This window comes from Saccostrea echinata, unplaced genomic scaffold, assembly GCF_033153115.1.
Source record: "Saccostrea echinata isolate AGI-Se365-2 ecotype Australia unplaced genomic scaffold, CSIRO_AGI_Sech_v1 ptg000012l, whole genome shotgun sequence".
Lineage (NCBI taxonomy): Eukaryota > Metazoa > Mollusca > Bivalvia > Ostreida > Ostreidae > Saccostrea > Saccostrea echinata.
The window spans coordinates 21933980-21951166 of record NW_026889761.1 but is presented as its reverse complement, the minus strand read 5'-3'; the positions used below and the strand labels follow the sequence as shown (position 1 = coordinate 21951166).

Below are 17187 nucleotides of genomic sequence, written 5' to 3'. Positions count from 1 at the left end.
ATATTTTCATATACCGCTGTTACGCAAAAAATATAGTCCCTGCTAGATTTCAAACTCAGTTTACCATTTCTAATTAAAAGTTATACAATTATGATGAGGAAAAAAATATGATCTTTTAAATCTCTTACATCTAAATATATAGGGCATATCTATAAGCAAATATAATTTGAATATTTCATCTAGTCAGAAACAAGACCAGAATCCCTCCTTCAGACCAAACTTAGTAGACATATTTTAACAATTAATTGAAATAAATTTGAATGATATGAATTTAATTAAGAATACAATATATATTGATGAATATCAAATTTATTAATAGATTAAAACTGAAAAATGGGTCACGCGGTAAGTCAGAATTTAGAAATTTACGTACAATACACTAAATGATGGCGTATATTGTCATATCTCTATAATATGGCGCTAAAACGTAATAAAATTTAAACGTTGAAATTGAAATTGAGTATAAAAGCTTCATCAGTTCACATGCCAAATTGCAACGTAATATTTGCTTTGTTGAGCAGAAGACAGGTAGTCTTTATTGAAAAAGGCAACAAAAAAAATGATGACGTCATAGAGCATCGAGAAGCAATATAATTTTGTGTTGCACTCAGAAAACTCCAAAATGAACACTGAAACTAGTACTGCTGAAGGCAGCAGGAAATATATCAAAACTGAGTCATGCATTTGTGTATAAATGGTAAGGGCAGTTTTGATTTTATTAGGGATCCTGTATCGGACAATAGAGCAAAGAGGAAACGGATACTACAGGAATCAGTAAAACTCTGGTCAAAAAGTTTGTAACGTCATGGAAATCGATGAAGCAAAGTTCCATGTAAAAATCTTTAACTGTTGAACTAACTTATGCTCCTTGAACAATCATTAGTAAACATGTTCTAAGTGTCAAGTAGCATGTAGAAGTTTTTAAACGACTTGGTTATGCATGAAAGACTGTTTGTGAAAAATAATGTAGAGGGTGATTACTTCTGAGACTGTCATGACTTATGACGTTACAATGTTGCTTCGTGATGACAAAACATGTTGATTTTAAGTTTAGGTATCATGAGTTCCATTTAAAACTGCACACATCGACAAAATCAATGTATTTACATATTAATATGTTGGTTTTGAGATTATGAAAAATAAAAATTAATTGAAGAGCCACATATCTACATATTTTTTGAATGACCGTACTGTATCCTGTCAGCATGTAGTTTTTCTTTATCCCCCTCCCCCATTTGAAAAACAGCATATTTATGTCTGCGACTGAATCTGTATGCAAGAGCATGTTTTCAGAAAGATCGGTTTCTATAAAGGCTACTGAAAATTAGTTGACATACAGAACTTCAAATGATCACGTTAAATGGTGTTAGTCCATTGATTTTGTACTTATTTCGACACGGATTAAGTATTACGTTTACCAAATCAATACAGAGGGCTCACGGTGGGTGTGACCGGTTAAAAGGAATGCATAATTATACCTCCTTGGTACCTGATCCGACCTCAGAGGGCTGCCTATTTGCACTGTTAACATCTTGTATTGCTTATAGAACTTTTTTTTTAATTTTACACTGTTCTTTATCTTAACGGTTCTTAATATAAAAAAAAATATTCTGTATATTTTCTGCAAAAATATGCTACGTATGAAGCACAGCAAAATTTGATTTGTAATGGTTCTTAACATGTTTTTTGAGGGTTTTTTTTTTTTTTGGGGGGGGGGGGGGGGTTGAGGGTTGGTGGTTACGTTTAATTATTTTTTTAAGTTAGAATTTTTAGGTTCGACACTATCGACCAAGTACCGATAAATACTGACGAACAGTCTGTTTTTCAAATTTGTTAATTTTCTCCAGCAATAATTCCGTAGATTCAACGATCACATAGATTTGTCTTGAAAGTAGGTTTGTCAAAAGATCAATATAAAGCTCAGAAAAGTAACTATATTATTTGTTGTACTGAGTGAACCAAACCAATAATCCGGTTATTGTATCGTTCTATAAAATTGGAAACGAAGTAATGAAACAAGGGCAATGACACTGTACCTGAGAGCAGTCGGAATTCTGTATATCAAAACTTCAACTCCTGTTGCCCAACGTGTTTAGGAATTAATCCAACCTTTAATCAGTCCCAACATGAAGGAAACATATATGAAACCTTGGAAAATATCATGTTTTGCAAAAAAAAAAAAAAAAAAAAAAAAAAAAAAAATTTAGAAAAGAATAAAAATTGCTTGATTTATATTAAGTTAACGTTGTGATAACTTTTACTTTTTATACTAAATATGAAATATGTTATTTATATGAGATGTTCTGTTTTATATTTATGTATGGTATTTATACCTTTGAGGTGTTTATGATTAAAAAAAATCTAAATGATTCGCGAAATGCGAGATTCAATTCTTTATTCTTTTAAAACCAGACCGCTGATACAAGAGGTATATATATATATATATATATATATATATATATATATATATATATATATATATATATATATATATATATATATATATATATATAACAGTCAGGGGTCAAAAATAGACAAGTTTATAAAGAAAAAAGAAAAGAATGAAGAAAACAAATAATCAGTTATATATATATATATATATATATATATATATATATATATATATATATATATATATATATATATATATATATATATATATATATATATACCACTGGTATAAATAGAGAAGAACCTTTATATTAACAGGTTTGGTATTGACAGGTTTGATCTTTACTGTGTTTACTGTGTTAGGGAGCCTAACACATTCTTCATTTGAGCGCAGTTTTCTCTTTAGAGTATTTTTTAAATATTTTTTTGTGAGGGTGTGCAGTGTATACTATAGTTCTAAACTATTTGATGATTTTTTTATCCCCTTTTCTGAAGCAACATTGGAGGAGCAAATAACATCTTTTTTTCTCAAATGTGGAAGGGGAGAAGACAAAACAAATTAAGAAGACAAATATGTGCCTGAAAAAATTGACGAGTAAAAAAAATCATAAAACAGTCAAATTTTTTTTTAATCCTGACATTATACTGAAAAACTCTATTTTGTCGTGAAGGGAGGAGTCCTCTCTGCATTGTTTTTATATCAGTGGTGTCCATACAAAATTTACCCTCTGATATACTATGCCTTGAATTAAGTCAGTGTTTGGTATGAGTTTAGGGGAACAAATTGTGTATTTCAGAGTCTCCATCATAATTCATTAAGTACAGATTCAGAAATTTTTTGGTCACTTGTACACCCCCCTCCCCCCCCCCCCCCCAAAAAAAAAAAACAAAAACAAAAAACAAAACAAGACAAAACAAAAAAAAATTGGGGTGGGACAAGCAGCTTTCCTTATCACATTTGTATATAATACAAATTCTTCATAAATTTAAAAACTGAAAATTCAGGTTGGGGAGGGGGGTATGAGAGGGGGGTCTTGATACCGGCCTTTTTAGATCTGCAGATGTCCATCACTGTGGGTCTGAATGATATCAATATCTAAGTATCACCTTGAACTGTAGATTTCAAATTTGTTCAAATCATGGACCCGAATGATTACAATGAGCTGAGTAAAAGGTTAAGGTTATGGAAAGAATATGTGGAAAACTTTATATGTAAAAACAGCAGTTCCATAATTAGTTGTACGCAGATATCTCCAAGAAGTAAAGATTAAAGTTCCGTAAAATCATCTTAAAGCTAAGGTAAGGCCACAACAGATGATAATTTGAATCCTCCACTACATGGATTTGTTTGTTCAAAATTATTTTAATGTAACAGTGGCCCTATTTTTTCAAATCGTTTTTTTTAAGTTTCCATTTTTCCTATTTTAAATTTTCGTCCCCAAATGTGCTCCCTCCCATTAGCCATTATTTGAATAGATTTGAATCAACCTCAATGATGAAGCTTGAATATCAACATGAATGATAGATACCATACTGTTCTTGATTTTTTATTTTATTTTTTTCAATTCGAGAAAAAAATCTTCTTTTTAAAGATTGATAGACAATTTATTCAAGCATTAAGCATAGGATCTATGCAAATTCTTCTATTTTTTTGAGAGAAATATGTCAAGTGGACACTTCCTTATACTGTGGGTCCTAAGATCCTCCCAGGTTTTATGCAGTGCAATTTTGAAGTTACCTGTAACTGATAATAATTTTCCTTCTTATGTCACAAAAACACATTTAAAATGCACAAAAGATTTATTAAAACAACACTGATTATTTTACAATCTATACTTTAATGGACAACATTCACAAATCACAAAATCAACACAAAATTGAAGATTAACATTCTGAATAAATAATTAAGCATTCCTTAAATGCGCAAATTCAGTCGGCATAAACTAGCTAGAAACAATGAAAATGTCATTAACCCATGTCATCGAATCTCAAAATTTTGTACAATGCATTATCCAGGCATCATACTTGGCATTTAAAGATGAAACTATGAGTGCAGGTTTGGTTTGTCTATCACTTATAAATGAATACAACCAGCTGTAAGTACCGTCCTTTACCAGCCATTAAGTATAACATGTACACATGACATTCAAAGCATGAATAAGACTAACCACCTTACGATGATGCATGTATATGTTACATGCAAGTTTGGTTTAGGTACACAATATCCCCAAGCATTATCATTAATTTTAGTAAAATAAAAGAATGCATAAAATATTGGTTAAATGAGCATTCGAATCACCAAAGTACCAGACTTAATTTCAATAGGTGCATTTCAAATACAAGGTAAGCTTAAACACTGAATCATGTTGCAACGAATCTAAGCTGTGAACTATGTTCACTTAAGCATGGTATTATAATGTGCCGTGGGTCAGACATAGCCTTATCTGAACATGTACCAGACTGCAATCATTGATGCAAAATATGTGCAATGCCTTTAGTTTATATATTGCTCCTAATAACAGGAAATGTAAGCCTATTCTTTTCCTAATCACTTTTACATCTAAGATAAATTACATTAACACCAGATAAAGCACACTAAAAAACAAACAGCATTAACTGTAACATCCACACACTAAGCTTTAATATGACATGTTCAGTACATAATTCACATGCAAAAGAGAAAACACAATAAAATGTTTTGTATAAATTCACAAAATTAACACAATGGTTCAGATGCCACTCCAGAAAAAAATAGAGGTAAAAATCATATCTTTGGTGCTAAGTCCATGGCAAATACAAGGGTTATGATATGAATGGTTGCAGATCTAAATGAATATGGGAGCAATTTTCTATTTATGGAACCCTCAAACTTCAAAAAATTACCTGGCATATATGAGAGAATTTGACAGGACAAATGTTTTTAAGCATCTATACCCAATATGTGTATTTAAAATGTAAAATTTGACATCAACAGGGGTCAAGTTTGATATCTGTCAAGGAAAGGTTTTCAAGATAATGACTTTCTGTGTCCGAGAAGTTTGACGTTAACCTTTGCACTTGTGACCTCAAAGTCAATAGGAGCTAGTCATTTACTACTTAGAAATTTGATGTCTGTCAAGAAAATAATTATTTTAAATTAAGCTGGAAAAATCATCCTATGTCCAGATTTGTCTGCGCCTTGACCTTTAATCTTGCAACCTCAAATCTACTCTTAAAAGGTACGAGTGTATCAAATTTGATTAATGTCAAGGTAAAGTTTCTTGAGATATTAGAAAAGACAATAATTTCCTATTTTCATAAGAGTTTAACCATTGATCTTTGACACTGTGACAAACTCTCATGAAAATAGGAAATTATTATTTATTATTATTACTACCTCAAATCTGATAGGCCTTAAGATGTATCAAGTGTTCATTGTATTAGGTTCGGGGGGGGGGGGGGGGGGGGGGGGTAGAAAATTTGATGCTCAAACTGTCTTGTGAGCAAACTAGTAATCTAAGAAAAAATGAGGGAAAAAAATAAGACATACAAAACATAATCCCATGTTACATCATCATATAATATTTTACAAACATTATATAATATATTTTACAAACATAATACATAAAACAATTGATAAGTATATGCCCTACATTTAAATGATTATTAATTAATCACAATACACAGCTGACTTCTTTATTCTACAAAAGACACATTAAGGAGGGATTCTTCTAACATTTATCATATTTAAATTTAATGAAATTTTCACAGATTAAAGAAGACAATATCACATAGTATTAAAATTGGTATCACTTAAATCACGGATTAAATTTGACCGTTTTAATTCAGGTGCAACGTCTGGTCAAGGTCATTATCTTTTTCCGTGACATTAAGAAAAATTACAATTGCCAATCAGGCGATGCTATACATGTACTTCTATTCCAAAATATTTAAATTTTTTTTGCATAAAAAGACGATATCAAAAAGGGTCTATGATACTACCAAATGATGATTAAATAATTTAACTAAAATAGATATTGGCTAACCCTAACTCCCTCTATTTTTCTTAAATTTTTTTATGAAATATTAGTTATTTTTATATGTTTCCTTTATTTAATTTTTTTTCATTTTCACATATGGTGAAGAAGTCATATAATTAAAAGATAGAAAATGATACAAACACAAAATGTTTTAACTGTTTAATAACAGAGAAAAATCACTTCTTACTGATTTTTTGCTCAATTCTGTTCTTATAGATTGTAAGCTTTCAAAAGCTAACAAGATTGTAGTTTATTTAGAAAATCTTTTTTATTTGATATATTTTAAAACTTCAGTCCATATTATTAATTTCAGCCACTTCAAAGAATTTATTTTGGTCTTTTACTGTTTAAAAATTTTAACTAAATTTGTTGTTTTATAGTTATTCTAAGAAGCAGAAAGAGAGATATTTTCATACATCGCAGTTCTGCCAAAAATCTAGTCCCTATATATCACTAGAACTCAAACTCAGTTTACCATCTTAATATGCAAGACATATTAGAAAATAGTTTGAATATTTCATTTCGTCAGAAACCCTCCTTAAAAAAGAACACACAAGGTACTTCTGATCATGCACAGAAACTGACAAACATATTCTAAATATGATAAAACAAATATACAGAAACAAAAAAAAAAAATGCTAGCCCTTTTATATTCTGTAGTTTGTAATGCCTTATGAATAAGAATTAACAATTTAATATTAAATAATATAAAACAAAAAGGAACAATTCAATATTAAATAATACAGTTTGTCATATCTGAAATGAATCAAAGTAAATTTCAAAACATGCAATATATTCCAATACACACCCACACAATCACTCACACTTTAAATATCCAACCCGCAAATCAAACTTATGGAAGGCAGCATCACTGAAAAGAAACTGTGTTAATCACTACAGAACTCCCACCCTTAAGCAATAAAGATGCTGTACACATGGACTGTAGTCCAAAATCAGTAAGATGGTATGTATATCAATGTTCACTTACATGTCAGGTAGTCAACTAACATATGAGACTCGTGCAGCTATATATATATTCTGGAGGTCACCTTGACCTTCAATTAGGCTGTAATGGTCAATGCGACAATGTGACAACATTAGTGTAAATGAAAGGGGTAAACAGAAAGGTACACCGATATTAAAACGAGGTCATAGTGACCTAAATAAGGGTGCCAAATAGTCCCGTAACTTTCTAGATGCATCATCTGATAAGGGATTTAGGTTACAAAATACATGCATTCAAAATTTATAAAGTTTAAGATAAAGTGGAAATTAAACTATTTCATAATCTCAATTCCATATTAAGAGGATCGAGTACAGCATGCTAAATCAAATTTTAGTAAAGACAAAGTAAAATTCACAAAGTCTGATATATTACTAGGCTTGATCATATTAAGATCCAATCCTTAATTGCACACATTATTTCCACAGTGGAAAATGGCAATATATAAATGTCTGTTAAATAAATGGTAAACATCAGAATGCAGAAAAGAGCCCAAGCAAATGAAAACTTAATTATACTAATGTTCTAAAAGAAGTTAAACCCTATCAGGTCATACATGTACATGACTACAACAAAGATTCAAAATAATGTGCATACAAGCATTCACTCATAACAATGACAGCAAAAATTTTTAATTTAATATCAAGATATTCAAATGGGACTCCAGGTACCATCACAAAAGGCACACTCATTTTTACGGATATGAAGAGATATTCGCACATATAGAAATACTGTAATATAAACCTTTAGCTTAATTCAATCCTCTATACACCCCAATCCTCCCTCAATGCAGCGGATTAAATGTATACAACAAAATACTGAACATAGTTATCTGACTTTTTCAATGGCACAGATGTTGATTTAAAGTAGGAAGTGTTCCTCAAATTATTGTGAAAGGAAGCCAAATCCCACCCTCCAAAATGATGCTGCTGTGTTACACTGTATCCCACATCCTCTAACAACCCTCCCACCATATTGGGTAGTACTGGTGAGATTTAAAGTAAGGGATTAAAACTAACCACTATACACTGTAAATACATCATTCATTACTGAAATATAGTTTCTGTTAACTTGATACTTGCTAAACAAATTACAATGGTCACTATAAATGCATTTTTGATGAAAATCTAAGCATTTAAGATATACAAAGGCAATCCAAGAAATTTGTGTAATCTTCTTCCCACCGAATGAACGTCAAACTTTTTATTCTGCGGTATTGTGACAAAAAAGACATTTGCAGTACATGTATTTCTTAAGGTCACAGTGACCTATTATTACATTTTGACCCACAACATCAAATGATTTATAAATCAATTATCGTAGGAATTAGTATGTTGATCACTGCACAAGTAATATGAACAGATTAAACATTAATCATTCATAGTTAAGCGTATTCTACAGTGCAGTAGGTCATAATTTGTAAACGAATCAATGATTGCAACAAAAAGCCTAATGTCCTCAAATGCATCAACTGTCAAAAATCAAAGACCTTGCTATTATAGTATCTCATGGCATAATAATCAGGTCATTGTGACCTACAAATAGGTATTATTATGCTTTCTGTAAGTTTATATTTGTACACAATATCCCCAGGATTCTTTAAGAAACAGCTGGTCTTCAATGGAAATGATATAATAACCCAAAATAGGATCAAACAGCAATAAGAGCCATTTCTAGAAAGAGGTAAGTCATTGTGACCTACTTTAGGGTATGAATAAGGATTCTAAACCCAAGTCAGAAAGGCAACATATTCATGCTAACTACAAATTTTCAAGAACACATCAATTCCATAAAAACAATAAGCACACACCGTTTTAGCATCCAAGAAAATTTCAGTGCATAAACATGTCATCTCACTGACTCAGGCTTCAAATCCTTAATAGTTTACACAAATTCAACCTTAAAAGTTTACAATGCAGTGCAACAAATGCACACAACAAATACTCAACATGCAGTTACTTGACTTTCTCAATGGCATGTACAAATGTTGATTAAAGTATAAAGTGTTCCTTTATGTGGCAGGAAGCCTAAGCCAATGCACTCTCCAAAATGATGATGCTGTGTTACATTGTACCCCACATCCTCTTACAACCCCTCCCACCATCCCAACCCTGGGTAGCACTGGTGATTAAAGGCAGTGTAACTAACCACTATACACTGTACATACATCCATTACTAAGAGTGTTAGTTTCTTTTAAACTGATACTTGTGGTCCATGTGGCACACTAGTTAGAGCATCTGCTCTAGAGTCACGGAGTAAGGAGTTGATCCTTATGTTATGGGTTTGAATCCCACTGTGGAATGTGGAGATTGGGCCATATGAACAGAGGTCCCTATCACAGTAGTTGATGCTGGCATGAAAAAGATTCATCACTGCTCAGTTGCCTTGAGTGCTAAGTGCAGGTCTAAATTTGCAGCTCTCCTCTGGCAAGTGGTGGTGTCTCAATATGAGTAAAAAATTCTTGAAGGGATGTTAAACAAACCAAACTGACACTTGTTTAACAAATTACAATGGTCTCTAGTGTAATGTAAATCAATAATCATGACTGTATTTCTGAAGGTCATAGTGACCTACAATTTGGTTGTGTTACACTGTCCTCAATATGAAGTTATTTATAATTCAATTATCCTAAGAATAATTAAGTCTGTAGATCACTGCACAAATAATATGAATACATTAAACATTATTGAAAATTCATAGATAAGCATATTCTAAAGTGCAGTAGGTCATTACATAACTGATTCAATGAATGCAACAAAAAGTCCAATGTCCTCAAATGCATAAATCGTCAAAGATCCAAAAGGTCTTGCTATAATAGAATCTCATGGCATAATAACCAGGTCATTGTGACCTACAATTAGGTAGATATACACACTAACCCAAAGATTCTTCTCAAGACAGGCTCCAATATGCAAGTCTGGCTCCAATATGCAAGTCTTACAGTGAAAATACCTATAATCCAGCATGGGAAAGTAAACAGTAATAGGATCCAATTCTAGAATGAGGTAAATCACTCCGACCTATTTAAGGGATGTCTTATATCCTTGATTTTAGTATGGTATGAATAAGGAGTCTCAATCCAAGTCAGAAAGGCAACATATTCATGCTAACTAAAAATTTTCAAGAACACATCAATTCCATAAAAAACAATTAAAGCACACACCGTTTTAGCATCCAGGAAAATCTCAGCGCAAAAATATGTCATCTCACCGACTCAGGCTTCAAATCCTTTATAATTTACACAATTTCCACAGTGGAAACTGGCAATCAGGAAATATGAGGATACTAGAATGCTTTGTTTAATAACAGCACAAATCCATAGCAAAAGAAAACAACCTGTCCCTTAAGAAGTGCCCCAATGATGCCAAATCAGGGCATAAATTATTAGTTTCATACATGTAGCAGATTTGAAATAGTATGTGTGCACATAAGCACCAGCTGGGCTTGTTGACACCAATTTGAAATATGAGAACACAAGAGATGTTCAAATGAGACTGGTTTATATCCAAACCAGGCATACTCTTATTATGAATACAGCATAGTATCTGTCACCAACACCAGAGGAGCATCCATAAAGTTTGATAAGCTTAATACCATATATGTACTGTAAAGTAAACCCTTTGCCTTTCCCATAGCAGGAATAGAATTGTGCTTAAAGATCAATATCCCATCACTCAAATATTTAAAATCATATACTTAGTCCCCCGAAGCAATGGGACAAATGGGACCATCAAACATTCAACAGTTACTGATGACTTTTATATCTGTACTCCCTACCTAGAGGGCCTCTTAATCATTCTGCTTTTTTTAGCCCATTGTTTTGGTGAGTATAGTTGCTCAGGGAATTATAAGCCATCCCAAAATTGGATAGCATTGCTGAAAATTCAGGAGCTAACTACTACACGTCCAGGACACCAATACTTTAAAATATACTGTAAACCTGGTTCTTGCTGAATGAAATCAGTTCATACAATGGATCTCACAGTAGTGAAAATCAACTTGCAGTGATATGCTTCAATTTATGTACATTTTTGGAGGTCATTGTGACTTATAATTAATTTTGCTACGACACACACTGTCCTCAACATTAAGTGACAAGGTCATTTACAATCAGACAGGTTAATTTACTAGATGATATGAAACTGCAATAAGAGCTAAACTTTAAATGATGCAAGTCATTGTGACTTAATTACTTTAAGGGGGAATCATGACCCCCTAATATTTTACTTCCATGTGAATAGGAAGTATGACCTCATGTTTGATATGGTTAGGCATGAATAAGGATTCGAACCCAAGTCAGAAAGGCAACATATTAATGCTAACTAAAAATTTTCAAGGACACAAACTCAAATCCACAAAATAATATGCACACACCGTTTTAGCATCCAAGAAAATTTCAGTGCAAGTTACATGAACATGTTACCTCACTGGCTCAGGTTTTGCACACAATTTCCTCTGTGGAAATTGACATTTAAGAAATATGATTTATATGCTCTGTTTAATAAACACGAGAATACACTCACAAAGCCAGAGCAAATGAAAACTAATGATCTCCTCAGAGATGCAGAATCAGGGCTTAGTTTCAACAAAAACAGTGTACACCCACTGTGCACATCTACACCAACATGATTACTAGAGAAGTTTGAATGGGAATGGTACCAAGATGAGGTGCATCACTATCAGGAATAATTAGAATGGTATCTGTACTAATACCAATGGTGCTTAGAGTTCAATTTATATGCCTATACCTAATCATAGAAATACTGTAATTTTATGCCTTAGCTTTCAGTCGGAAGTGTATAAAGTTTGATATGCCTACCACTTAATCACAGAAATAGGGCAGTTATTTATATTCCTCCAGTTAGCTCAGATTCACACCTCCCAATATAATATATTGTCTTAAATAGAGCATAACAAATGCACATATCAAACACTTAACAGTCACTCAATTGTTCAATTGCACGTTGTTGAAGTAATATTAAAGGGTGCATCATAAGCCTTAGTTAAACTCAGTATAAATGGGTAACCACAGCCCATATCCTTCTCACAGCCATGGCATAAAAATTGGCAAAAAACAGATTCTGTACTCTGGCATGCCAGCACTGGGCCCAAAGGGGAAAGTAACATATTTGGTATGGATCTTTTTTTTTCTTCTGCTTAACTTTAATGCTCTTAAGTTATATGATAGTTATTAACACAAGACTTTGAATAGAACCCTTCTTCAAAATACATGTAAATCTCATAATGGGATAAGAAGCTAACATAAGGGTTCAGACACAACCCCTTGAGTGTCCTTATATGTATCAAGTGACAAGGACTGAATGTTTAAATGAAAAAGGACTGAAAATCCTGACCCTTACTAAAATATAGATGATGAAATTCCAATACAACCTCAGATATTTGACTGAAGGTCAAGGTAACACGCACTGTTCCTAGGAAGCATGAAATGAAAATATCTCATAATCTTAGGCTTATTAAATTTATGATCCATACAAGGATCAGGCAGTGATTGCAGAGAGATCCCAAAAGGTGTCATTGGGATTGAATTATAATAGGGATCATGATACTGACCCCCCCCCCCCCCCCCCCAAAAAAAAAAAAATGTGAAACATACATCAAAAGCTATCCTTTTTAAAATTTCTCAGTCTCACAGTGACTGTTTTGAATTATTAATAGCTATTACAGGGAAACAGGTTAATAAAAAGCCATATTATTTAACAATACATAAACAAAATGTGAAACTGTAAGGGCTAATACACAATTACAAGGCTTACCAAAAGCAAAACTTACAATGGACCTTATAAACTCATACACACACACATAACACACTCAGACACACAAACATATATTACATAAGTTCGAGATATATAATGTCCAAATGTCGAAATTTTTCACAAAGTCCATCCCTTAACCGTTGTTCTTTCTTCAGAGTACCATCAGTCTGGAATTCCTCTCTTCCTCCTGTTTAAAACAAACTATCATAATCACTAACGAATCAATTAGGAATGGTAACAACAGTGATTCAATTGGGAGAAATAGCAGCAAAATATGTATATTATATTGAAAATTTTCTATCACCCCGAAATTATAATAGGATTAAAATAGTCTTAAATCAAATTCCATGTATGTTTATCAATAACAAAACCTAAAACTAATATACTCTATACAGAAAAATATTCACCTCCATCTTATTTTCGCCCCTTTTGCTCTATTCACAAGCGGGCAAATTTAAGACAGGGCAAATTCAAGAAGACAGTATGATTTCTTAAACAGAACTATGACTGGGAGAATTTAAAATGGTGCAAAAATAGTTTGTAAGTTTAATTTAGAGGACAAAAAAATATGGGACGAAAATAACCCTGTATACAGATTCCGGTACTACTATCAAAGAAAAAATTTAATTGTTTAAATATCTCTTGATTTCATGTTTTTCAAAATGTCAGACACTTACAATATGCTGCAGAATCATTCAAATTCATGGGGGCCAACTTTCATGGATTGTTTAAATTTTACAGGTTCATGGGGATGTAATTTCATATATTCTCTCATATTTACAAAAGAAAAGATGACTCTGAAATCCCTTTTTTTCAATTTATGGAGGATAAAAATTTGTTGATGAGGGTCACTCCTAATTTCACATATACTGAGCCACCATGAAATCTAATGATTCCGCAGTATGCTGTTTACAACATGTCTCCCAAAACTAGTCAACTTCCAGGAATCCAAAGTTTTTAAAAATTTGTATGTTTCATACTTAGTGAATTACATTGTCAATGCAGTATTTATTTAGAAGTTTAAATGAAAATTTCTGTTCTCAGAAATTTTGAAAAATGAATGGCATTTTTGGCATTTGTATAAGGGGAAAAAACACAACTAGAACTGTCCAAAAGGGACAAATACCCCCCGCTGGGTTTTTTTTAGAGAAGGTGCCAAATTACTAATATTTTATGGATCTAAGTGGTTATATTCACAATTTTCTTATAAACATTTAGAGTAAAAATATAATTGCTCATTATATTTTTTAAATGAATGAAACTAAGGTGCAACCTAATAAAATAGCAACACTAATACATTGTTATTACTTTGTTTTTTTAAAACATTGCAACTATCTTTTATCTTTCTGGGACATGACGCTGAAATTGATTGTTGAAAAAAAAATACATATATGTATTATACAAAATCAAATTAATCTTGATAACTTTATATCAAATTTATTTTAAAAATAAAAGGCTGGTCAGTACTTTGACAGACAATAAATTACAATTAAGAGAATTAGAGAACAGAAATCTTTAATTCTTTTGCCAAATTCCCAGGAGATATAGATAACACCTGCTTGATCAGAGATGCACTAACAACTTCCCACACTGAACTCATTAATTAATCTTTAACTGGATGCATGTCCACTCATTACTCCCAAGGAACAAATGGATTTACACTATCTGCTGTGTAATGTAAAAACTGTTTTTAATACCTGGTGCTGTTTTTTTTTTTAGTTTTAATGAGCAGTTTTAAGCTGTAGTTCACATTTTTTTTTACACTTCAGATGTTCTAGATTCTATGTCTCAAGCCTTAAACATTTATAAACCCATAATGACGAAGTCAATAAAAATGAAAAAAAAAAACATCTGTAAAATGCAGAAAAATTATCAAATAATGTTGAAAATACCAGGTGTACATCTTCATATGGTAAATAATTAGTGTACAAATTTTCATACAAATCTATGCAATAGCCTCTGAGAACAGGTCCGGACAAAACCACATAATAAAAATGAAAAAAAACATGTAAAATGCAGAAAAATTATCCAATCATGATGAAAAAACCAGGTGCACACCTTCATATGGTGAATAATAAGTGTACAAATTTGCAGACAAATCCTTGCAATAGTTTCAGAGAAATGGCCTGGACAAAATCTCGTCTACAGACAGACGGACAGACAGACGGACATGGTGATTCCAATATACCCCCCCCCCCCCAAACTTCGTTTGGGGGGGGGGTATAATGATCAAATTCATCTTAAACCATGAAAACTTGTAGTCTTATAAAGAAATGTAGGAATTCTGTGATATGAATGTGTTGTCAAATCCTGGGCTTAAATCATTGAGACTCAGGTGACATACTGAGAATGTTTGTGTATGGACTAATTGGGTGAGCTACTGAGAAAGTTTGAGCATGAGGTGACCTACTGAGAAAGTTTGTGTACGGACTCGTGACCTACTGAGAAAGTTTGAGTATGGAGTAAAAACTGTATCTTGCCTTTTGGTGTTCTGGTCAGCCACAATCTGGAATCTTCTGTCCTACAGGTTCTTCTAAGACTCGTGTAGAAGGCCAGTCCAAGTCTCTGTTAACAAAGAACAAAGGAAAGTCAATAACAAAAGAATTTTAACACTTTATCTAATGGCAAAGAAAAATAAAATTTCAAACAGAGAAAAGAAAAATATGTGTCAAGTCTTACTTTTACGTTTGGCAAAGGTTCATCACTTTCTTGGTACTCCAGTTGAAACATGAATGCTCTTGAACACTGGATCATGGCTAGCCTAACTCCCTGTTATCACAGAATATAGAGATTAATGGAACAAAAGTACTTCGAGAAAGTTATGGAATCTCTCAGAGTGAACTGAGTAAAATTTGTACATTACCCTCACTTCTACAGTAGGGTGTAATCAATGAGTATTCTTCAAACTTCGCCATCACCATGAGGAATTACTTTTTAACATATGATCAGCCTTGTCCCCTGTCTGTAAACAGAGTATGTACAGATCAATCAATAAAGGTTGAAAAGAATTCAACAAGTGAGAAAAAGGGACATAAATTGACAGAACACAAGGAGTGGATCTTATTCTTACCATCTCCTGCAGGCCCAGGACAATTCTGGCTACCAGTATTACTTTGGCTGGTGATTAACTCTTCCTGACCCAGACAGTGGGAGATTGCAATCAAGGCCTGCCAAAGCATTATTTTGTGAACATAGACAGTTTAGAGTCAAATATGTGTTCAAATTAGAGAGAGAATAGAAAACAGAAATCTAATGGTGCAACAAATGCAGCTTGTTTCTTACCACTTTGACTAATAAATAGAGATCCTGAACTCTGGCAATGAATTCCTCCTCACTGTGTGTTCAACTGTTGTCCAACTCTTGGTAGATACTCTTGCTGCTGGCAGGTGATGTAATTTTCCAGACCTTTGACAGTGTAAGGGTCTGGTTGTCCTGTTTCTTAAAGACAGAAATTTTACATCAAAAGAGACCCCAATCATTATCATGTGTGAAAGAGCACAAGCAATTGATTTAGCACATTTGATTTGTAACTTACCCTTTCTTCCATGGCTGGTGGCAGTGGATCTCTGTTCCCATTCTCTGGACTCCTAAAGAGTGACATGTGTTCTCTGCCACAAGATTGAAGCTTGTTTAACCATTAATCTGTTAACATGAAGAGTCAAGAGGTCTAATGTGCATCCTTGTGTGGTTCTCCTCTTCCTTGTGATGTCTTCCTCTTCCTTGTGATGTCTTCCTCTTCCTTGTCTTCCTTGTGATGTCTTCCTCTTCCTTGTGATGTCCTCCTCTTCATTGTGATGTCCTCCTCTTATATGTGTGGTCCTCTTCCTTGCATAGTCATCTCCATTGTATGGTCCTCTTCTTCATTGTGCCATCATCCTCAATTTGGCATCTGTCCATCCTTGTTGGCACCTGCATAGTTGGATGCAGTTAATTTAAGCTCTTGGTACATTACTTTGTATGATACTGATATTTCAGATCAAAGGAGGCTTAGTCTACATA

At 32.8% G+C, this 17187-nt stretch overlaps 1 protein-coding gene across 1 annotated transcript in view; it reads right to left on the bottom strand.

Annotated features, from left to right (window-relative positions):
- The window catches only part of LOC133185133 (uncharacterized), a 38094-nt gene extending 24493 nt beyond the window's left edge, over nucleotides 1–13601 (bottom strand). The window contains exons 1-2 of the mRNA XM_061320192.1: nucleotides 13596–13601; nucleotides 13349–13375 (exon numbers count right to left, since the gene is read on the bottom strand). Of these exons, the coding sequence (XP_061176176.1) occupies nucleotides 13349–13375; nucleotides 13596–13601 (33 nt within the window). The remainder of the gene's footprint in view (nucleotides 1–13348; nucleotides 13376–13595) is intronic.
- Nucleotides 13602–17187: the final 3586 nt, after the last annotated feature.